The sequence below is a fragment of the Anabrus simplex genome, chromosome 2 (genome assembly GCF_040414725.1).
Source record: "Anabrus simplex isolate iqAnaSimp1 chromosome 2, ASM4041472v1, whole genome shotgun sequence".
NCBI classification, from domain to species: Eukaryota; Metazoa; Arthropoda; class Insecta; order Orthoptera; family Tettigoniidae; genus Anabrus; species Anabrus simplex.
This window is the reverse complement of record NC_090266.1, coordinates 906344068-906369738: the sequence shown is the minus strand read 5'-3', so window position 1 is coordinate 906369738 and position 25671 is coordinate 906344068. Positions and strand designations below refer to the sequence as shown.

Here is a 25671-nt window from a genome sequence, read left to right as displayed (position 1 = left end):
AGAAAACAAGTATGGCTGACGGACTGTAATGTGTGAAATTGTATTTTCGTAATATAGTGTTTCTTTTATAGCAGTTGTGAGTGTTTATTATATGATCAAATGATTATACCTATACCGCGTAGGCATAGGTCCCTAATAGGCAGGTCCTTACCTTCAGACCAAGTCATCAGCATAAGAAAAACTACTTACTATATTTCCATCCAACTGAATCCCTCCCTGCCACTTTATAACCTTCAGTAAATGAACCATGAACAGAACATTATGAACAACAGAGGTGAAATATTATATCCCTGACTAATCCCTGTGACTACTTTGAACCAAAAACTCATTCTACTATTATTTCTCACTGCAGCCCAATTGTCAATATAAATGCCTTAGATTGTACATGTTATCCTACCCATAATCCCATAATCGCCCAGTACAGCCAACGTATTTTTCCCTTGTCACTCTGTTGTATGTCTTCTCTAGATCTAGAAACCAGTAACCTAACTGTCTACACCTCTCATAGCGTTTTTCGATTCCTCCATGCATACTGAAAATCTGATCCTGTAATATCTTTATTATGAGTTATTCACATATAATATTTCTATACCAAACATCGTAATCGCTCAAAACTGTGTGTTAAAGTAAAACTTTTCCATCAATGAAGTACTTGGAAAGCTCTTAAGTAAGTATTACTTGGAGTCAGAACAGGAAGTGAAGGGCAGTTATTTTAAGAAATAAAATACAAATGAGGGACTAAAGAATTAACAAATAGCTCTATTTTCTTAACATAATTAACAGACAATAAAAAACAAAACAGAAACATTAGGTGCATAAATATTATGCCCTTTATACAGCTGTAATAATTTGGACAGAAGAGGCATTTCACATAATATTAACACTATTATTGTAGTGATTTCATTTCTTTCCGGAACAACACTGGAGCATCTTTTTATCTTCCTCAGTAACTCGCAAAGCCGACGTCTGCACTTCCACATCTTCACGAGTGAGCATTTCACTGAAACCAAATACAATATCAAAAGTCATGTAATTCCTCCCAAGAATTTTATTAATATAATATGTATAATATAAACAATGACACAGTAGCACCAATTTGGTAGGCTAGTTAAGATTTTGTGGAAAGGATATTGATTAATTCCATCATCTGTACTGCTGAAAGAATACCATTAGTGTGTCAATACATTCCTGCTGATACACGCATGAAATAAAGTTGCTGTAGATTCAGGGGAATTGTGTATCACAGCAGGAAAATGTTGACACCGTTACAAACATGGAAAGAGAAAGAGACTAATTTTTATCGAGCTAATAAGAGTCATGAAACCTACAACCTGTTTTCCAGTCTTTGACCGGGTCAGGGATATAATGAATGAATCATATATAGGCTAGTAGTACAATGTGTTCGCCATTCCCAAAGTGATTAATTGATGACTGATAGATGCTCCGCTTTGTCCAGCACAAATCTCACATGGAGTAACCGGGATTTAAACTACGGTATCTAGCGGTGAGAGGCCGACGCGCTGCCAGCTGAGCCAGGGAGGCATAATAAGAGTAAACTATTAAAATATCTCGAGAACCTATACTGTGTACCGTATTGACACAGATTGCAAAAATAATCCTACATATAATTTGAATGAGATACTTTAAAAAAATTAATATTCTACTAGAAGAAGTTTTTAAACACAATTTCAAACCACGTATCCCCTAACTCACTCTCCCTCTACCCTACCCTTTCCATAACCCGAACTCCTCCCTCTTACCCACCTCCTGTCTCCTCCTCCTTCCTCCCTACCTCTACACTGGGAGCACGCCGTCCAAAGACCTCAATATTAATTATTACTTACGCCGTCCACTCCAACTTGTTCTCAGCACTGGGATCTCCACCAGTTACATCACACATGCCACTCCGTTGAACCACGAGGTGAGACAACCCCTTCTCTATTTCATAATTTTACACCAAAATCTTAAGTTTCTCCACAATTTTAGCAGATTTTTTCCTTCTTATAGGTTCCACCTCATGGAACAGTAACTCTTATATTTCTTAGAACCTTGGTCCATATTTGACTAAAATATTAAGACTATTAGTCATATAAGGTCCAACAAACTTCTACTACTAACTTTTATGTTTGATTTCCTCAAGAACATAAACCAAAGAGCATTTTAATTGTGTTTAGATATCATAATAAGAGATACGCAAGAACTCTCCTAAAAGAAGATTGCGCTGAGAAAATATAATTTTCTAAAGAGACTTTCTCACACAAGTGTTTTCATATTTTAATGTCCCAAAAATTTGTATGTGCCGGTACTGATAATGGCCCAGAGGGTTGAAACATGTCTACATTTTAGATAATTATTTACTAATTTTAAAGTTTGTTTACAGTGTGCATTGAACAAGGTGGATTAAATCCTATTTTTAACTAGAAGTAGTCAATATGAACCAAAAGACAATTTTTATCACATGTAATAAAGGACTCCTCGAAGAACTGGAGAAAAGGAACTGCATAATAATTAGGGGAATCATGGGATCAATAAAAAAAATCCAACAAGGAAGTCTATAATAAAATAAAGAAAATTACAAACACAATCAACACAAAACAGGCACGATTTTATGGTCACCTCAAACAAATGGGCGGAAACAGATTAACCAAACAGATCTTTCACATATTTGATTTAAAACCTAAAACTATGATCCCGTGGTTTATAAACACCAACGAAGACCTTCAAGTGCTACAGATCAAACTGGAAAATGCCTTTGACAGAGGTCTTTTCCGAAAAATGATAGTGATGAATGGGCTAAACCAAGACCAACAACCAACAAGACAACGGTGTCCCTTGGACAGAGAATCACAAGCAGGCCCACTCAGAAAGATTGAGGAAATTCTGGGCTCAAAATAAAGCAAAGTTCACTGCCAAATGTGCCCAATGGCCATTGGTGGCCCCAGTGAATAAATAATAATATACACTGGTAGAAAATGAAATCCCAACACCAAGAAGACATCAGCTACCTGAACCAAGCAAGTGGCTGTATAGTTTGGTCAGATAGGTATTAGCTTGAATTTGGTAGATAGTGGGTTTGAGCCCCACTGTCGGCAGCCCTGAAGATGGATTTCGGTGTTTTCTCATTTTCACACCAGGCAAATGCTTGGGCTGTACGTTATTAAGGCCATGGTCAGTTCCTTCCCACTCCTAGCCCTTTCCTATACCATAATTGCCATAAGACCTTGGTGGCCACTGATTCATGAACTATTAAACTCCCTGACTAGTGTTGTTTGTTCCATACGGTATTTTCTCTGAGTTTTATATTCCATTATTCTTTTCTAACCTAACCAACATTTGGTATTGAATTTTGTATTATGTGGTTGCAGTAATACATAGTGTAGGCTATATTTAAAAACCAAATACTACATCTGGTGACCCCAACATGATCGAACGATGGTAACATGAGTACATACCGGTAATCAATTACAATGGCTGCAATTGTATTCACACATGTCCAAGTCAACCGTAAACAACGGAACAAGTGCCGGCGCGGAGGTTTCATGGGTAGCGGTAAAAATACCACCATTTTGGCTTAAAACATCAAAGTATGGTTTTTACAAGTTGAATTCCAGTTTGTCACCGCAAATATAACAAATGAGGTAACCAAATATCATTATAGCTTAGGATCTCTCAACAGTGCAATTGCAGAATTACTATAACAAAACCTTTGTCGACTACACTGTATAAGGACTTGAAAGCACGTCTTGTCGAAGAGTCAGAGACCAACAAGGCAAAAAGTTACTTACAGATGTGGAGTTAGGAGACAAAACCAACCTCCTTATTGAGAAATATGCATGCTCTTGAAGGTTCTCAAATAACCAATGATTTTTAAAAGCACTTTTTTACAATGACTTCCCGCCAATGCACAATATATTCTAGCTGCTAGCCAAGATGTAAGACTCATTGCCATGGCCTCCATAGCCGACAAAATTTTAGAAATAACACCGCCTAGCTAGTTCATGTATAGTATTCAAATAGTTGCGCAATCATCACATGATGAAAGATTTTCATGTCATGAAAAGCAACTTTCTGAGGTAACAAGTTATATCCAAGAGCTCCAAACCCAATCACCATCACGGAATACACCCGATTCACTTCAGCACATCCCCAAGTACTCCATCTGCTGGTACCACCACAAGTTCGAGCAGAATGCTAAAAATTGCACTCTACCATGCTCGTTTGTTCATCAACCATCTATGAGTAGTAACACATTGCCGGAAAACTTTTAGGGCCATCACCTGGTGTGGCACAAAGTGACGAGGCTGAATTATCCCACAACATGTTCATAACGGATCGCAACAAAGGGCTAAGATTTTTAGTGGATTCTGGAGCTGATGTCTCAGTTCTACCTGCAACCACACTAGAACACAAACACATTTAGAAGTGGCAACTACAGGCAGCAAACAGTTCCACAATACATAACTATAGTGAACGCCTACCTAACCTTGAAATAGGCTTTCAGAGAAAATTTCCATGGCCATTTCTTCTTACTGATGGGTGATTTTGGCCTCTCATTAGATGTTAAGTCAAAGCAATTGACTGACAGACAAACTGAAGTCTCAAGCACAGGCTTTATAAATTCAATAAGTCACAAATCAGTGCTCTTGATAGATCCACAGCACAAGTAGGCTATTGGGATTTATTGAAGAAATTTTCTAACCTCCTCAATGAGAAACCTAATTTCATCTCCCCTGAAGTTACTGTTCATCACATGGTCACCGCCACGGGACCTCCACTACATGAACGAGCCAGGCACCTACCACCAGATACCGTAAAATGTCCCAAGCGAAACTGGAATTCCAAGAGATGGTCAACCTCGGTATATATCAACCTCCTAAAGGCTGTTCGTCCAGTCCTCTCCATGTCGTCCCTAAAAGAGATGGAACTTGGCGCCCTTGTGGGGATTATCGTGCACTTAATGCCATCACAATACCCGACTGGTACCCAATTTCTCATCTACAGGGTTTTAACAGTCAGCTCCCAAACAAAACCAAAGAGCTTATCATCACATCCCTGTGGCACCAGAAGACACCCCCAAAGACAGCCATCATTATTCCATTTGGTCTTTCTGAATTTTAAAAAATGCCATCTCAGTGTTATATTCATAGTGTTTTGTAGGACTTGCCTTTTGCTTATTCTTATCTTAATGATATCCTGATAGCATCGTCATCAGAGGATGAACATATATGATCCACCTACAACAACTTTTTGAATGCCTAGATGAACATCACCTTAATATCAATGTAGGAAAGTGCATTTTTGGTGAAAAAGTCATTTCTGGGTTACCTTGTGCCAAAATGCAGAATTTCCCCTCTAGGAGATGGAGTGCAGGTCATCAAAGACTTCCCACGTCATACAACAGTAGCAGAAATTCGACAATTTTTGGTACTTGTGAATTTTTACAGACGCTCTTTACCACACACTGCAGAAACTCAATAAACCTTATTTGACCTTTGGAAAAATGCGAGGAAGAAGGATAACCGTCCAATTGCATGGAACCACATAGCAGTTGCATCGTTCACCAAGTTGAAAGAAGACCTAGCTAATGTTGCCCTTCTTGCTGACCCATCACCTGATCTGCCCCTAATCTTAATAGTTGATGCATCGGACTGTGCCATAGGAGCCTCACTACAGCAGCTGAGGGGGAAACGCCAGAACCACTCGCATTCTTTACCAAGTCTCTCACAGACATGCAACGCAGTTATAGCTATCTACGGTCTTGAATTGTTAGCTGCCTATTCTGCTGTGAAACATTTCAGATATCTGCTAGAGGGCAGGCAGTTCACAATATTTTCAGACCGCAAAGCATTATTATTTGCTTTCAAACAATACTTGGACAAAGCAACATCTAGACAACAGCGACACTTTGATTTTCTTTCACAGTTCACTACGGTTATTAGATATCGCCCAGGTGAAGAGAATGTCCCTGCTGACACATGCTCTAGGATTGCAGATATTATGTTGCCAACAAGTATTTCATATGAAGATATAGCTAAGTCACAACAGAATGATATAGAATTGGAAAATCTTAAAGAATCAGAATCCTTTTAATTGAAATTCACCACCATAACTTTATCTGATGGATCTAAGTTGGTTTGTGATAATTCTACAGAGAAACTCAGACCTTACATCCCGCCAATCTACAGAGAAAATGTTTTCCATGCATTGCATGACTTAGCTCACCCTGGCATCAAAGGAACAGTGGATTTAATATGTCAGTGCTTTGTTTGGCCTTCAGTGAAATGAATGAAAACCTACAACCTGTTTTCCAGTCATGGACCGGGTCAGGGATGGAATGAATGAAGCCTCCACCTTGCGGCGAGGATAGGAATTGTGCCGGCTGCCAAGGGCAGTCGCACTTCTCTGAGGCAATGCTTAATGACCGACAGATGAATTGAAATGATAATGGAGAGTGTTGCTGGCATGAAAGATGACAGGGAAAACCAGAGTACCCAGAGAGAAACCTGTCTCACTTCCACTTTGTCCCACACAAATCTCACATGGAATGACCAGGATTTGAACCACGGAACACAGCGGTGAGAGGCCGATGCGCTGCCGCCTGAACCACGGAGGCGTTGCCTTCAATGAAACAAGATGTAAAACTGTAAGCAAAGACGTGCATTCGTTGTCAAAGAGCAAAAGTTTTCAAACAAACAAATAGTGCCATCGGAACATTCAATCAAGTCAGTGTTCGCTTCGCTCCCGTCCATGAGAACACAGTAGGACAACTACCTTGTTCTCAAGGCTTCACATACCTACTTACGATGATAGACAGATTCACACATTGGCCAGAAGCAGAACTACTAAAGGACATTACCACAGAAACTGTTGCTAGTACTCTCTTGCCATCATGGACTGCACGTTTCGGTTTCCCTAAATTCATCACTACCATTGGAGAATGACAGTTCGATTGCCAGCTGCTCACTCACTTCACAAGAGCTTTGGGAACTCATCACATAAAAACTACTACTTACCATCCCATTTCCAATGGGAAAGTCAAACACTGGCATCGCAATCTCAAGGCTACCTTAAGGGCTCGCCCATCAGAGGACTGGGTCAACAACTTACCTACGATATTAATGGGACTCCATGCATATGTGATATAGAATACAATGTCACTCCAACAGAAATGACTCTCGGTGTTGCAATCAAACTTCCAGCTGATTACTTTGATTCAACACAATTGGCTTGCGACATTTCCTCTTTTGTCTTCAATCTGAGGCAGTACAGGGCCTCACTGAAGCCAATCAACATTCGACATCACTCTGAAAAATATATTTTAATCCACCCAGAACTTGTGACAACTTCTCATGTATTCTACAGACAAGATGCAGTTAGATAAACCTCTCCAAACTATTTACAATGGAACGTATCTTGTAATCAAACATTCTGAAAGAACTTCACTCTGGAAACGCCTCATGGTCAACAAACAGTCTCCATCGACATACTTAAACCAGTCTTCCTACCGGTACTGCACAACGTGGAACCTACACCACCCATTACTTGAACACCAGTGTAACCCAGCTCTATTATCAACCCTGAAGATAACCATCAGTTCAGCATGCGGATTACACATTCTGGTCGCAAAGTGCACTTCCCAAGTACACTTATCCATGTTGTCACTGGGGAGGGAGTAGTGCGTGGTAGCCAGTGATTCATGAGCTATTAATTCCTTGACTAGTGTTGTTTGTTCCATATTTTCTCCGAGTTTTATATTCGGTTACTTTTTTGTTCTAACCTAGCCAATATCTGGTATCGATCTTTGTTTATGTAGTTGTAGTAAAAATAGTGTATATTTAAAAACCAAATACTACAAGACTTGTCTGTGTCCATGCGATGTAAAGCAGATAGTTTTATATTAAAAAGAGCTACTATCTGATCCAAGCCATCATATTTAGCTTATTCCCAAAATATTTATTTTGAGTCTTTCCATTTCTCTGATGGTTTTGATTTTAATAAAATTATATCTTCAGTTCAAATACATTTAATCACTTACTCTAACATTCTAACACCAGGATTACTTGTTTCAAGACCTGGGAAAAATCCAAAGAAAAGCAGCTTGATTTGTTCTGGGTGATTTCTCACAAAAGAGTAGTGTTACAAAAATGTTGCAAAGTTTGGGCTGGGAAGACTTGGGAGAAAGGAGATGAGCTACTCATCTATGTGGTATGTTCCAACTTGTCAGTTGAGAGATGGCGTGGAATGACATCAGTAGACGAATAAGTTTGTGTGGTGTCTTTAAAAGTAGGAAAGATCACAATATGGAGATAAAGTTTGAATTCAAGAGGACAAATTGGGACAAATATTCATTTATGTGAAGGGTAGTTAGGGATTGGAATAACTTACCAAGGGAGATGTTCAATAAATTTCCAATTTCTTTGAAATAATTTAAGAAAAGGCTAGGAAAACAACAAATAGGGAATTTGCCACTTGGGCAACTGCCCTAAATGCAGATCAGTAGTGACTGATTGATACTGGGAAAAACTGGATTATGTATGTACTGTAAAACTTGGTTAATTAAAATGCTTTTCTTTCAAATTTGTTAATAATTCAAATTTTTCACGCTGTCCCTTGACATTCCTCCTGTGTTCACTTCAGACATTATATTGTTCAATTTGAGGTGAACATGTCCCATTAGAACTATCATATTTTCAAAACATTATGTTTAAGGATGATGGACCTGATTGGCTGAAGGAGAAAAGTAGCGTAGAATCATGCTGGTGATGGGACTGTGGTTTATGAAAGTTAAGAAAGGGTTCAAGCTCTTGGTTGCCCAAGGTAGCAAATTTCTCTTTTGCTAACTGGAAAAAGCCATTCATTTGGGCTCCATGTGGAGTTGGAGATGATTGACAACTCTAAGCAGATGAAATGAGACATTCCACTGCCTATTAAAGGCTTTGAAGGTGCAGCATAGGGACTCTTGGTACAATATCCATCATTAATCGCAGTTGGATGAAGTGACAACAGCCAGGCTTTGCTGCCAACCAAAAACTGATAAGGGACTGCTTTTATTTTTGAAGAGTTTGTTATGATAAAATGCCATGTACAGTTTTATGGTCTGTTATTACATTACATAAAATTTACCTAGGTATTATTGAACCACTGAGAAAGTAAGTAACAATTATTTTGAAGTCAATATTAAGGTAAGTACGCTGTGCAATATTGCTTAATTTGAATTTTCTACTGGAACTTTCATGTTCAAATTAACCAATTTCTACTCTAATAGAATGGTATATAAAATAATAATGAAATGAAAATAGAAGTGACTATCAGGTATGTACCTACCGACAAAGTGTTATCACAGCATCTATAACGTTCTTCCCAGTTTTAGAACTAGTCTCCACAAAAAGAGCACCACAGTCTCGAGCGAGTTTATCACCTTGAGATGACTCTACACAAGTAACTCCTTGAGCTCGGTATTCATTTCTGAGGTCCACTTTGTTCCCACACAAGACAATAGGAACCTGGTGATTTGTCACTTCCTACAAAGAAAACAAAGTTATATACTGAAGTTTTATGTGAACATTGTTTTGCTGTTTTTGAAAATATAACCTTAAATGCCATTTTAATCAATATCTCAGCTTTGTAGTTAGACCCATTCCAGCCCGCACCTTCTTTCACCTCTGCATTCCACGGGTAACCCCGTAATAATAATAATAATAATAATAATAATAATAATAATAATAATAATAATAATAATAATAATAATAATAATAATAATAATAATAATAATAATAATAATAATAATAATAATTCTCAGTACCTATTAATCAATACACTATTATTAATTAGTATTAATTAGCATTAATTATAATTAACAAGAACTGACATAACATAATAATCAAAACAAGTGTACCATGCAAAGACATTACAAGAAATGAAAATTGCAAGCTGTGTAGGGATGAGAAACTGAACGAGCATCGGACATGACAAAATGTTAAAGGTCGGGCTAAGAAACAACAAACAGGATAAGGAAGTTGTCCTGACTAGCATCTATTGCCAAATTGAAAAATACATTTACTTAATTTACCAAACAGTTCCCTATAATACCATCCAAATGATAATAAGTTGAAATCAGACTTACCAGCACTATTTTATATAAATCTTTTGGATCAGCTACAATCCCTATATAAGCTAAAAACATAGTTTTTAAATATTGATACACTGTTAAAGTACTTAAAAACCGGTAAACTGGCACGCTGCCCCAGCCTTCGCTTTATCAGAACTAGAAATTCTACAACGATATTGATATATTTATGTTTCTTGCTCTCATGTTCATTGCTTGAAAGTGACAGATCACTAAGATGCACTTGACCCATCATGCTTCATAAATGAGCTTTTATTAGCTTCAGTTTGGGGAAATTCCTCTCTGCATTGGCTGTTATGACAGGGACATTAGGTACAGCTGTAGCACAGCTACTTACAAGGTAGGTATTTGCAGTTAACAGGTCTGGACTTGACTGAGAAGACTTTCTGCCCCTGAGAGATATGAATGGAATTTGCTGGCAAATCTTTGCATTTTATTTCTCATTTTCTCCCAAGTAAGATTAATTAAATGTATGGGCAAGAGAATATAAAAACTTCCAGAATGGATCACAGGCTTGAAAGTCGATTGCCTAATAGCGTATAATTATATCCAGAGAACCGCTGATTACTTCATTTCGTGTCTATGAACAGTTTCCTAATAGCATTAGATAGAATAACAAATATACACATTACACACTATATTTTGATATTTAACAATGCTAATTGCAGGACAGAAAATAGAGATAGGAAGAACTAAATTTCAAAATACAAGGGAACAAAATGACCGTGCCCCCCACCATAATGCAGGGTCTGCAGGGTCCTTTTTGCTGCCACTGAATGTGAAACAGATGGTGATGAAGCTTCTTGCATGTATTGTAATGAAAAATACAGGATTACATAAGAAGAGTGCCGTATGTGCAACAGTGGGCATATGAACAATATACACAGATGTTGAAAATTAGAAGGTACATTTTACATATTATGATGTGTGGAGATTGCGGTATATTTGAGGCCCTATGAACTCATGTTGAGTTAAAATGTAACTTTTTTCAAGTGATATACTCTGACATACTTTCATTTCTGTCATATAGTTTTATATTACATGTTCATTAACATGAGTATGTTGGAATTTTGAAAAATATTAATTTGCTGCTGAACTTGCCCCTAGGTGTGCAGCATATTCATCAATTAGGACACTTTCTCAAAAACACATGCTTCACCAATATGACTGTTTTCCATAAATTTGATTATTTGCAATTAGTTTCAGTGTATCAAGGATAATACTGATACAGAAAATGTTATCTTTAGCCGTGTACCTTTTATTTAACCATCAGCAGATCAACAATGCTGTGTTTAGTTTATTAGTTATTATTAATTCTAACTCTTTTATTTCACTAAGAAATGACTCCGTAGAGCAGTTATTAATATATATTTGAAATATCATGTACCTAATATCTACTTTGATAAAGTATGTCAAAAGTATTCAAATGAACCTCTTAAAGACACTCAAAACATTTCTAAATGTGTTATCACAATATCAATAAAGGTCCCAACAATGAAATAATGAAATGATTTATTCAAAAACAAAGTTATGTGAAAACCAGCAGATCTTATATATTTTACGGTACGTAATATTTCACACAGTCATTTATACAAACACCTGAAAAATTAAAATATATATTACTCATAACACCAGAATGAAATGTATAAATCTGTTCTTTCCCCATTAACCTCAATCGAAAGCTAAAACATAGTTTAATTTGAAGATCATCTATAAGTCTGAACTTGAGCTGTGATCACTTTGTATGTAATCAGTATCATCACTGCCAGAATCCTCTACGCCACTGGTGCACTCGTACAACATCGCCAACACGTCTTCAAAAGAAGCAATGCCAATACGCAACAATGATGGTTCGGGTTTAGCCATAGTTTATAACTTCAAAACATTTTTTGGACAACAATAAAGAAAGTCGCATCAGAACAGAAAATTTATGTAACTGCCGTTGTAGGATCCAGCGGACTGCTCGAGTTATTTAGTTAGTACAACAGAGCACATTCTGATTTTATTGTAACAGTTCCCTGAAGCTGAGTAACTTGAAGGTACTGAGACTGCCAAGACCATTGCCCGAAAGAAATGGCATAGAGAAACAAATAAAAACTGCGGGAGGTTTCAGGGATCTCACAACGCAGGTTGAGGGTTAAAATAAGCTGTAAGGTATCCTTTATGTGCCTATGCTGTCCAGCCTTCTCGTATAATTGCTACTTTAGTCACCTGTAAAAGAATGTTTTTATCATCTTGTCACTTGTATATGCCATAGTAAGACACTGTCTTAATTTTGATTATGACTTGTCTGAAGGGGCCTAACATTTCAGTCATTAGGCCTGACTTAATTTTCAACATCAGCAAGCATTTCTATGCTCAGAAACCTTTGATATAAATATACTTACATCTATGTCTTGCACCCATTGCTGAACATTTAAGAAGGATCTTTCATTTGTCACATCATACAGAAGCAACACTCCATCTGCTCGTCGGAAGTATGCTTTTGTCATTGATCGAAAGCGCTCCTGGCCTATAAGGATAATGTCACAAATATAGTTCAAGTTTTCTATTACATTTCGCAGATAAAAGAGTAAAATGCTGATTTGTGATTTCTGCCACTTAATAATCATGACTCATGCTTGGAAAATGATACTGGTACATATAAGTTCATCTGACTCAACAGAAGGATTTCACAAATTTTCATATGTTAGGATACATGTTGAGAAACATCACAACACTTATTTGGGAAAGTATGGAGGGACATGTTAGCCAAGTGGTAATCACTGGCTTCTCACCATAACAGCCATGGTTAACCCAACCAATGAATTTGAGATTTTTGAAATAATAAGTCTTCATACCTGTGGTTCAGATTCTACATAAAAATGGAGATTCCATGACTATGATCACATCGTTTACAATATATAAAACTACAAGCTTGTATTTTAGCTTTTAAAAGTGTAAATAACTTACCTTGTTGGAGTACTTCTTGAATGATGTCTAGGGCAAGAACACTTGGTGTTGTATACCCTAGCCACCTCAGTTATAGTACGAAAGGCATTCATATATGGGTAGAACAAGGTCACATAATGGTTAGGATTTGAATTATATTTGTTAACTAAGAACACTGCTGCCGTGGGATATAGTGTGTTTGTTTCTTTCATACTATTCTCTTATGTTAATGATATGTTCACTGGGAGCGATGCGATAAATTTCCATTTTTGTGTTGAAAGTCCATGTATTTGTGCCTTATGCTTATTACGTGTTAGCAAAGACAGAATCTGTGTCCACATGTTTGTGTCCTATGTTTAATAAGTGTTTAGCAAAGACAGAATCTGTAAATCTGTTATTTAAAAAAATAAACAACAGAAACCCTAAAACATACAATGATAAAATCAAGGACTTTTTATATGGATCTGTCATACTGCTATATTTCACTGTCGTCATCAGGGGCGTATTCTCCTTGAATGCAAGGCATTCATTGCATGCGTTATGATAACACAAAGAACTGTCTGATTTACGATTTTAGGTTGTTTCAGGTCAAATATTAACGATTTCATCTCTCAGAAGTTCAAAAGGTCCGCGTAACTGTACTAGTTCCGTTGCTTGATTACGTGTGGTGCTGGTGTAGTCTCGCCGTCTACTCCATTCTCGGAAGAAAGAGACAGCAAATGGAGGAGTTAAGGATGTAAGGCATTCAATCTTAAAATTGCATTCAGTGGCAGACGTAGTTCTGAAACCCTCCGAATGATGTCGCTGCAATTCAAACTTGGTCAGAATTTGTCACCCCATACCCGTGCTACACTCTGCCATCTGTTAGCAACTTGGAGAAAGTCGACATGTTTACAGCGAACGGGACACACAGATTACCCCCCCCCCCCCCCCCAGCGAGAACCCAACGTGACGAAACTGACCAGTGCCACTGGGGTGACTTACCTCCCGTGCTTGAGTTGTGGCTAACTAGTGAGTTAATTCATTGCGTGTTTTGCTGATTAGTGAGTTCATTCTGTGTGTGCTGTTCCTGTGCTATTCGTCGTTTTCGGTGTTTTATTATATTTTGCGCACATGTGGTATTAACGATGGATGAGTCTAAAACGGATATAATTGTAAATCAGTTTGAAAAGCCATGTACTGGCCGTTAGTTTGATGAAAAGATTCAAATAGTTAAAGCCGCGAGACCTCTACCTTCCCTCGTAAATTTCTTCTTCTTCTTCTTCTTCTTCTTCTTCTTCTTCTTCTTAATCTGCTTACCCTCCAGGGTTGGCTTTTCCCTCGGACTCAGCGAGGGATCCCTCCTCTACCGCCTCAACGGCAGTGTCCTGGAGCTTCAGACTCTGGGTCGGGGATACAGTATGACCAGTACCTCGCCCAGGCTGCCTCACCTGCTATGCTGAACAGGGGCCTTGCGGGGGATGGGAAGATTGGAAGGGATAGACAAGGAAGAGGGAAGGAAGCGGCCGTGGCCTGAAGTTAGGTACCATCCCGGCATTTGCCTGGAGGAGAAGTGGGAAACCACGGAAAACCACTTCGAGGATGGCTGAGGTGGGAATCGAACCCACCTCTACTCAGTTGACCTGAGCGGACCCCGTTCCAGCCCTCGTACCACTTTTCAAATTTCGTGGCAGAGCCGGGAAGCGAACCCGGGCCTCCGGGGGTGGCAGCTAATTACACTAACTACTACACCACAGAGGCGGACCCTCGTAAATTTGAAAACAGAAAATAAGAATTGTGTACGCACGTTCAATCCAGAAACTTACAGTAAAACTGTTTGGCTCGAGTTCACCTACATGTAATCAGGGTGAGTAGAATTGAAATTTACTTAATACATTGTGTTAACTGCATGGTTACTAGTTGCATGCCTCAGTGGAGATTCCAGGATACGCCACTGGTCGTCATCATCACCATATCTGACTCTTTGGCTGAGTGGCCGCCATTTTACCTTTCGGTCCTCGAGTTTGATTCCTGACTGGGTCGAGGGGGTTTTAATCTAAAACAATTAATTTACTTCACTTGGTGTCTGGATATGTATGATGTTCTCAACATTCCTGCAACTCAGATGCTACAAACAAAACTATTCTCCACCATACTAACATGCAGTTTCCCATGCACAGCAGATGCTCCTCACCCTCACTAGTGAGTCTGCCTGACAAGGGCTGAACTAGGCTACAAATAGTTACACACATTTGTTATTTTTATTATTAATATTGTCATCATGTCCTCCTGTCCAGTTCATTCCAGGTTGGGGCTAATATGGTTCCTCTCTATTTTCCTGGGTTATTCCACCACTCTTCCTTCCATACTGTGATCCAGTTTGCATTGCACCTTTTTGAAGCTGTTCTTCATTAAATCCATGCATCTTTTTCCTGCTCTTCCTCAACCCCTCTTTCTCTTTTGCTGCATTTCCAAAACCAGTTTTGTCATCCTTTCATTCGTCACCGATTTGGTGTATTATCTCAACCTGTTCCTCCCTATCTTGTCATTCAGCTTTCCTACTTTAATTGATTTCCTTATGTCTTCATACTGAACTCTGTCCCTTTATGTCTCCTGAGCCATACTCCTCAAAAATATAATTTCATTTGCCTGAATATGGCTTTTTTTCTTTTGTCAAGTGCCAAGTGTCTGCCCCATACGTTATTATAGGGGTGATATATTTCTTGTACATTATTTTCTTAGCCCTTATTAGTACAAGGGTTGGAACTTGAATAGTGTTAACACTGCTGTGGAGACGCTATGCAATGGAATCTAATATTGTCACCGATAGCACACGTTGGTTACATACCTACCTTACCTCAGAGCAAATGGACTCGCCCTTCCCACATCACCTGCGTGCGCACAAGCGAGAGAAACACAGTCACTTGTGAGCTAGCGGTCTAACGTAACATTGTCACTGTGTTTTCCAAACAGGAACAACGGAGTTGGATCAAAATTGAATGTGCCAGAGGTCGTACAGCACGACAGTGTCATCAAGGTCTTCGAGAGGCTTGCGGGGAATCTGCATTGCCTTACAGAACAGTGGCACGTTGGGTAAAGGCCTTCAACGATGGTCGGCAAACTGTGGTGGACATTCATCGGGCAGGTCGTCCTACGAGTGAAGAAGAAGTGCATGCTCTCGCCGCGTTACTGGACAGTGATCGAATCCAGACGATTCGTGAGCATTCGCTTCAGAACTGTTGCAGAGATTCGACAAGCGAGTAGACCGCTCCATTCGCACCATCAACAGAACAGGCTCTGCTAAAAGTATACTACGACTTCCACATCGCTGGCAATGGGTTATACACAACGCTGGTGACTAAATTGAAGGACAGTAAAGGTTGCTAACATGTAACTCTTTTGTATCTATTGTAAATAAATAGTTGCCACTATTTAAGTTCCAACCTTCGTATATATTCCACAGCTGATATTTTACACTGCGCTATTCTCCTGCTGATTTCAACATCGAGTCTAGCATTTGCCATTAGTTCACTTACTAAGTAGGCTACTTAAAATGCTCTACAATTTGCCTCTAAATTTTATTCCTCCTCATCCTTCCCTTCGTTCCATCTTTCCTCCTGTCATTGCCATTGTTTAACACTCTTCTACACTGATTTTCACTTCCCAATGTTGAATCTTCCCACATAACATGTCTACCTGTTCCTGCACCTCACACTCATCCTATCTCCAGATCACAATATCATATGCAAACTGCATGACATTCATTTTTGTTCCTTCATACATACGTTTTATTACAAATGTAAACAGCAAAGGTGACAGAACACTTACTTATCTCAGTCCCGTTTCTATTTTATACTATCCTGCCTGGCTAGTAGCTCAAAGTTGCCAGATTTTATCATTATTCAGTGCGGTAATATATGAAGGTGCTCAAATACATCAGCCTCATGTCAGTAAATTTACAGGCGCATAAAAGAACTCCTGAGGGACAAAATTCTGGCTCATCAGCATCTTTGAAAACCATGAAAGTGGGACATAAAACCAATATTATTATTATTATTATTATTATTATTATTATTATTATTATTATTATTATTATTGTTGTTGTTGTACCTGCGACTGAGGAGGAGCCCTCCCTTTGGACGCCAGGTGAAGCCTTTGTATAGGAAATGACACTGGAAAGGAGAACATGGCCAATAGTTTAGATGGCAGAAGAGGACCCCAGTTACAACAGCAGATAAAGTGGAAGAACATTCTTCTGTCAGCAACGTCTGTACTCCGTCAAACGGTTGTAAAAGGTGTCTATACTCCTGAGGAGCGGCCTAAAGTTACACCTGGCAGTAGGTATAAAATGCCTTCATGAGTGGAGACTCCACCATAATAATAGCCTAAATAAAGTGTGAAATACTGGGTGAGTTGGCCGTGTGGTTAGGAGCATGCAGCTGAGAGCTTGCATCCAGGAGATAGTGGGTTCAAATCCCACTGTCGGCAGCCTTGAAGATGGTTTTCCGTGGTTTCCCATTTTCACACCAGGAAAATGCTGGGGCTATACCTTAATTAAGGCCACGGCCGCTTCCTTCCGAGTCCTAGGCCTATCCTCTCCCATTGTCGCCATAAGACCTATCTGTATCAGTGCGACGTAAAGCAAATTGTAAAAAAAAGAAAACAGTATGATATGGTACTTCTGAACTTGCCTCTGAAAAGGTTAGGGACAGAGGCATAACAAATATGATACGGGCCCACTTCAGGAAACAAAACTGGGCCGACCTCAAAATTGTTTTAAAGCCTATCAATAGAACATAGCTGATTTTAAAACAGCAGATACATTAATACAATCTATATCCATTTAATACATTGAATAGCCGAAAGTCATGGGATGACACTGAATGGGATGTTAATAATGAGTTCCTCCTCTGCGACCCCTCAAAATGGCCTCAATACATCGAGGCATCGAATCTACAAGGTGTTGGAATGATTCTGGAGGGATCTGGACCCACGCATCTTGCACTGGTACCCACAATATTGGTCTTGTGTAGTTGGTGTGGGGTTCACGGAGCATGCACCAGCATCGACAGTGTCCCACAAATGCTCGACTGGATTAAGATTAAGATTAAGATCGGAGGATCTGGAGGCCCAATCCATGGTCGTATCTTTACTGGAGTGCTCCTCCAACCACCCGCGTGCCACCACAGAGCGGTGACACAGCGTATTGTCCTGCTGAAGCATGGCATCTCCATCAGGGTACCCTAGGGCCAGAGCGGGATGCAGATGGTCTGAAAGGATGTCCAAATAACGTTCACCTATCAGTGCTCCCTGCATCCAGATAATAGGGCCTAATTTCAACCATAAGAACGCCACCCAGGCCAGAACTGAGGCACCTTCCACCTGGACACAACCGTGTTGACACGCAGGATCTGTAGCTTAATGGTGCAAACGCCATACTCACGCGCCCATCAGCTCGATAAAACTGGAACCGGGATTCACTGGACCATACCACACACCGCCACTGTTCCATGGTCCATTTCTGATGTTCAAGGGCCCATGCACGTCGTTGAGCTCTGTGTCGAGGTGTCAGCAAAGGGACATGAGTTGGTCGTCAGCTGGTAAAGCCTATGCGGTGCAGTTACCTTCTTACAGTCCTGGTAGAAATGGGTTCCTGACTCCAAACATTCAACTGGGCAGTGATCTGACTCGCAGTAGCCCGTCGAGCACCCAGTATGGTTCTGCGGAGGCGACGTGATGTCCGTGATGTCCGTTCGTTACACACCTGTGATCTTACTGTGCGGCGGTTTACGCGGGTGGTAGCATTCTCTCTGCGATATTGAAGATCAACCTTCACACTGTTGACCTCGGAAACCCGAATTCGCGTGTAATCTCCGCAATGCTATGACCCATGCACCGGGCGCCGATGATCATCCCACGTTCAAAGTCGGTTAACTGGCAACGTGTTGCCATTTTCACGACACTGGTGTCTGTGCCATACGCTGCAGCTAGCCGCAATGCTCAGGGGTTATACACGGCACATTTTCTAATGGGACACACCTTCCAGTGACTTTTGGCCACTCAATGTACATACAAAAGACTTACTATAAGATTACAAAACTAATAAATTCATTAATAGATCTTTATTTTGAAAGTTAAATATTTTACAGGGATTGAAATACAACATAAATAAATATGTTTCTAAATTTTGATTTACAGTTTTAAAACTTTACTGACCGAGCTCGATAGATGCAGTCGCTTAAGTGCGGCCAGTATCCAGTAATCGGGAGATAGTGGGTTCGAGCCCCACTGTCGGCAGCGCTGAAGATGGTTTTCCGTGATTTCCCATATTCACACCAGGCAAATGCCGGGGCTGTACCTTAATTAAGTCCACGGCCGCTTCCTTTCTTTCCTAGGCCTTTCCAATCAAATCGTCGCCATAAGACATATCTGTGTCGGTGCGACGTAAAGCAAGTAGCAAAAACTTTACTGGATCACACTTGATTCTACAGAAACTGGGCCATGCAACATATTTTCTGGGATGCAAAGGCATCGACTATTTCAATGATATCCATGGAAGATGCATTTGATGCTGAGAAGGCTGAGTTCAGAGAATCTGTCTTGGGTCATAACATTCGTAGGATTTCTTTTCTTGTTTGTTTGTTAATAACAAGAACATACTTTCCAATGTCAAATTAGTTAATGTAACTTAAAAGCCTTTCAGTCTGTCAAAACACAAGTTCAAAATAACACTATAAGATATCTGTAAAATATTCACACTGTTAAACAAAGAATGCAGTGGCAGCTCGTGAAAAAATTGACCTACATGCTACAAAAAAATACTAAATACGCTGTTTTAAATCTGCATATTGCCATAACATGATAAACAACTCATACTTCAAACTTGTTAACAACAACAATAATAACAGTAGTAATAAATATAAATAATTTTTAACAGCTTTTCTCACAATTTGTAACACAGAACGACAAAAAAACATTAATTTGGAAGCACATGCACACTTGGACAATTGTCTATGAGACAAATAATTCATTCGAGAAATATTGTTTTTACTCACTTAACGGCAAAATATGAAGTCCATACAGTGATCTTTCTTGCTGAAAAACTTGTCGATCACCTTTTGGTTGAAGTTCTTTATTTCCGAGATAGCTTTTCTCAATTGATAGCATCACTAATGCATTCAAACGTTCCTGACACATAGTATTTTGTTTTAATCCTTTTATGACTTGAAAAGAATCTGTGCGGATCTTAAGTGGTCATTGGAATCGTAATCAAAATCCTGAGCAATTCTGTTATTTGGGCAAAGGTATCTTGCAGTTAGTTCTTCAAGATCAGTTGAAGCGAAGGAACTGCACCATCAGTTTCCCTGAAATCATTTCTTTCATACAGAATGCTAGACTCTATCATTAGTCTGTTCATGTTTGGGAGTCTGTATACGTCACACACGGTGTTAACTCCTTTTACAGGGAACTGTTTTGAATATTCACTAAAATTCATTGAATTGAATAAATTTGCAACTTTTAAATAAGAAGTAGACTCAAATCTATGACCTATCTACTCAGTGATTTGATAACAAACATCCTTAGCATGAGCCGTCCTGTAGGATTCCGTTCTGCGTCTTTTGCTTTGTGGCATTTCTGAAAAAACTTCATTTGCTATTTTATCAACAGATTCCCTGACTGAACCAACAGTCTTAGTAAAAATGCCAAAGCATTTCCTATTTTGATTGCATCTGTTGCTCTGCTTGTAGCTGGGAATACAAAATATCCACATGAGGCATTATTCTGTGAAAGATGGACAGCCAAAATAAGAACTCTTCGTCCTCCAAATTGTGTTTGAGTCCACATTATAATTGAACTACCCTTATAGATTTGGACTTTTCCAGATCCAGAAAGCATTGCAAACAAATCATCTTTGTTTTTATACATAACACTGACAGTTCTAGACTTGAAGTTCCATCATGTTGATAAACATCCTGGAATTCCCTACTCCAATAAATTCACCATTATATTTGAAATCAGCCTTGTCAATACTTAAAACTACTTATTTATTTATTATCACATAATACACCATACATGTTTCAAGGAGCTTAGTGTACTCTTTCTCAGCAGTTTATTCAAACTACCAAATTTCTCTTTGACCTACTTACCTTTAATTATTATTAAAAACCAATCACATTCCAAACAAGTCCTCTTATAACCTGTACAACATATTTAATTCTAAAGATCTCTTAACTGATGTAAAATGTGTGTCATAAATAAACTCAAAACTACCCTCTTCTATTTACAATCTTATTAAGACATCAGCCTTGTCTATTACCTACAAATAATCAGTTTATTAAAATCAGCGTCTCTTAAAAGTTACTGAAAACTTCCAACACAGAGTTTACGTCTGCTAAATGTTGCGGCTACTTTGCGTATAATAACCATCTGTCACGAACACTCCCTAGAGTAGTAGCTTCTCACTCCACAATAAATGAATATTCTGTTGTACCCACATAAACATAGTTAGCCTTGGCCTTAGTTTCTTTATCATGTGTGGCAACATGCTAGCCATCTGAACATCGATACCAGGATCTATATCTTACTCCTCCACTTGCGTATTGGAAATTGATTTTTACCAACCAACGAAAGTAAAGGGCAAGGTGGATGCACAAACTTTAAAATAGAGCAACTGGTAGAATTTCCGATTTATTATTATTATTAATATTTCTAGCTGAAACCCATCAAGAAATGACGGTCAATTGGGTAAATATTTATTAAAAGATTTCCTTATGTACGACATTCCTTGTACTTTTTTTTACAATTTTCTTTATGTCACTTGGACACATATAAGTCTTACGGCAACTATGGGATAGGAAATGGCTAGAAGGCGGAAGGAAGTGACCGTGACCTTAATTAAGCTACAGCCCCAGAATTTGCCTGGTGTGAAAAGGTGAAACCACAGAAAACCATATTCCAGGCCGCCGACAGTGGAGTTCGATCCTACTATCTCCCGAATACAAGCTGACAGCCATGTGACACAAACCATGCAGCCCCTTGCTTGGTGCATTCCTTGTACCTCAAACTTTGCACCTTTCGGCACAATGGCAAATTTTAAATACTGGTCCCTTGACATTGCAGCATTTAACTGGCCATGGCTAAAAACTAGCTGAGGTAAACAGAGACCTTCATGTCCCTTGTGGTTTATTGATCATGATACAAAATGCCAAGCAAATTGGAAATTGATGCCTCTTGAAAGAAAATGAAAGTGTCTTATTGGACATTATTAAGTCAATTCGAGGATCAGAGCTCTCTGTCCAGCTTTATCTTCACTTGTTTTTTCCAAATCTAAACAATTTTCATACATACTTCTTGGAATTAGACCCTAACATGCTTCTGTTTAAGAGCCATTGGAAAACATTCCTATTTTTAAGGAGTGTAACTATAGCTCCAATTTTTAAAATAAGAATATGTGGAGGCAAACCATTAACTCCAAGGAACCCAAGAGTTATGTGGGAAACTGAAGTAGCTAGCTTTCATCTTCAGTATTAATTTGTTGATGCTAGTGTATGGTTTTGAACTGCCGGATATAAGCCCAATGACTTTAAAATTGTTTATTTAATTAATTAATTAAGGATAGCAACTTTTGAGAAAATGATACCTTTCCCAGAAGTGAACGTTTTGCTATAAATTACAATTATAATATCATCATGTGCTAGAATTCTGACTGGAAGTTCAATAATATTTGATCCATCACCATCTACAGAGGAGGGGTCACTATTACTGATTTCTTGCAAAACAAATTAGCGAATTCCATTTCTTTTGTGGTTTTGCCCCCACATTTTTATGCAAGTTAAGTGGCATATTTTGAAAAAGGTTCAAAGAGGAGATTATTTAATACAGTTATAAATATGGTCTAGAAAACTAAGAATAACAGCTGAGAGAATTTGGCGAGCTGACCACACAACACCTCGTTATCTGCAGGATTTCGGGCTGAGCAGTGGTCGCTTGGTAGTCCATGGGCCTTTGGGGTTGTTACACTCTGGGGTTTGGTTTTATAAAAAAATAATTGTTTGGTGATAGGCATATGGCAAAACAGACAAAACCTTTATGAAATCTCTCTCAGGAACAATAAATTTCCCACCAGAAGCAATGTCGTTACCTATGATATATTTTAAAAGCCAATTCACACACATTAATGAATAACTATTCGCAATTGGGGCTTTATCCCCTGAGCCGTGCTAATTGAATATTGCCAACTACTTTGGAATTTAATTTTAAACCAGACACTGAATTCTCAATTAAATTTAGAGGAATGTTGAATGTTATGTGCACTGTTCAACAGATGAGCAGCAAAATAGCAGTATTCCCTATCCGCGAATGGTAAGACAACGACTGTCCATGAGTGCCTACTCCCCTTCCACCTCCCCTATCGTGCCTGCTGCTCAGCGCTCTCACGGTTCAGGCGGGCTTGGGTTTGCCAATAGGCGAGCGCATTAGCCAATCAGAATGCTACATTTTTATTTAATCATTTAAAAATATATACCAAGAAATGTTTATGCTTTCAAAGACACTCTACAAATTTACAGGCCAAGAGCATTCGTCAGAATGCTTTATGATGTCCATCAGTTCATCCATTCTCTCAAAATCGATGTTTAAAAAATCAGCCTAGTTTTTTAAATATATAGATTATTATTGACACCTTGCCATTGTGCGTGTAAGTGGAAACATCGTTAAAACTCTCGGAAGGAAGCCCATTCTGAGCAGAGATGAATTGAAGGAATTGGTTGGTATATTGCTGGATACAGAAAATATATTTTCTGTGTAAATGTTGCAAACTTATGATCATATGTCTACCAGTACTTTGAGTTAAATAATATTAACCACTCTTTCAATAAAGATAAGAAAACAGCAGAAAAAGGCTGGGTACAGGCGTTTCTAAAATGCAATCTTGAGCTCTTGATGCGAATGCCCGAAGCTACATCTATTCACAATACAGTAGGTTTCAATGAAAGCAAAGTCAATATTTTCTTCAAGACTCTCAAATAAATTCTCTTTGATGAACATGGTAATAGAAAGTTATCCCCAGATCAAATTTTCAACGCAGATGAAAGTGTTTGCACAGTGGTTCACAAACCTGGGAAGATACTGGCTCAGACTTAGAGAGGTAGAATAACGGTTGGAGCCATACCAGCACCATGAAAGGGAAGACAGAAACGGTTCCTGTACTATGTTGTGTTGGTGCAAGTGGACAATATTTCCCACCTACGTTCATCTTTCCCTAAGTGTGAGTGAGGGAGGATTTTATGGATAAAACACCAACTTCCAGTATTGGCACTGTATCACCAACTGGGCAGATTTCAAAGGAATCTTTTGGCTTGTGTCTCAACCATTTTTTGGAAAATGTTTCTCCCAAATCTCGTCTTGCACTCACTTTGCTCATCATGGATGACCATACAAGTCATACCAGAAACTTATCAGTTATAATGAAGGCTCATGAGAATAATGTAAAACTCCTTTCTCTCCCATCACATTGCACCCATAGGCTACAGCCTTTAGATCCATCCATTTTCGGGAGTATCAATATGTTTTACAATCAGGCTGTCTCAACTTGGGTTTCCAATCATCTGGGTAGAATTGTAACAGAGAAAGCAATCCCAGAAATAGTTGCCATTACTTATGGGGATGGTGAAAGTGTCAGCAATGCCCAGTTTGGGTTCCGTAAGATGAATATACACCCCTTCACTCCCAACGTGTTTTCAGAGCAAGATTTTATCATCACAGTACTCACTGCTCAACCAACTAGCCACAGCCACAGGGATCTCCAAGCCAAGGATTCTCTTCCACATCCTAACCATAAGCCACTAGCACCATTCACAGAGAACAGGATAATGTCACCAATATCAGGCCAATATAAACAGCCAGAATCATCCTTGCATCATGCCCCAAAAATTCGAGACCTTTTTCTAGTTCCAGCTCATGGTATCAGAAGACTTTCAACAAGGTGAGTTGCACATGCTATTGTGCTTATGGACAGTCCTCATAATAATATTCTGGAGAATGCTCAGAAAAAGCAAATCCCAGGAAAACATGCAAGAAAGTCACTGTATAGTTTGTCTGTTAAGAAGACTGAATGTGCTGATGCTGACTACATGTACTGTGGTGAACTATTTTTCATTACTGGTGGCAAATGGGTGCAACGTCAGGTATGCAAAAGATGGGCTCAGGAAGGATGCAGTAGCATTAACAAGAGCCAAAAAACTACATCTGCAAATATTGATCTCAGTAAAATGTATGATTGGTACTGCACATGTCCGGGATTCCAGTGCATAATAATCTATATATATAAAGTAGCTTGTCCTGACTGACTGACTGACTGACTGACTGATTCATCATCGCCGAGCCAAAACTACTGGACATAATGAAATGAAATTTTGGGGATACATTCATATTAGGATGTAGGTGCTCGCTAAGAGAGGATTTTTGGATATTCTGTCGCTAAGGGGGTGAAAAGGGGGGTGAAATTTTAAAATGAGTGAATCTATATCTCAAAACTTTAAAAGTTTACAAATGTAAAAATTGGTATTTAGAATCTTCTTTAAAAATAAGGAAACACGTATTTTTTTATTTTCAGAAAATCCCAATAGGAGGGGTGA

The 25671-nt window shown here is 38.9% G+C and overlaps 1 protein-coding gene across 1 annotated transcript in view; it reads right to left on the bottom strand.

Moving 5' to 3' along the window:
• Window positions 1–739: 739 nt before the first annotated feature.
• The window catches only part of LOC136863176 (ras and EF-hand domain-containing protein homolog), a 266862-nt gene continuing 241930 nt past the window's right edge, over window positions 740–25671 (bottom strand). Inside the window, exons 11-13 of the mRNA XM_067139527.2 lie at window positions 12514–12638; window positions 9325–9521; window positions 740–1000 (exon numbers count right to left, since the gene is read on the bottom strand). Coding sequence (XP_066995628.2) covers window positions 901–1000; window positions 9325–9521; window positions 12514–12638 — 422 coding nt within the window. The 3' untranslated portion in view covers window positions 740–900. The remainder of the gene's footprint in view (window positions 1001–9324; window positions 9522–12513; window positions 12639–25671) is intronic.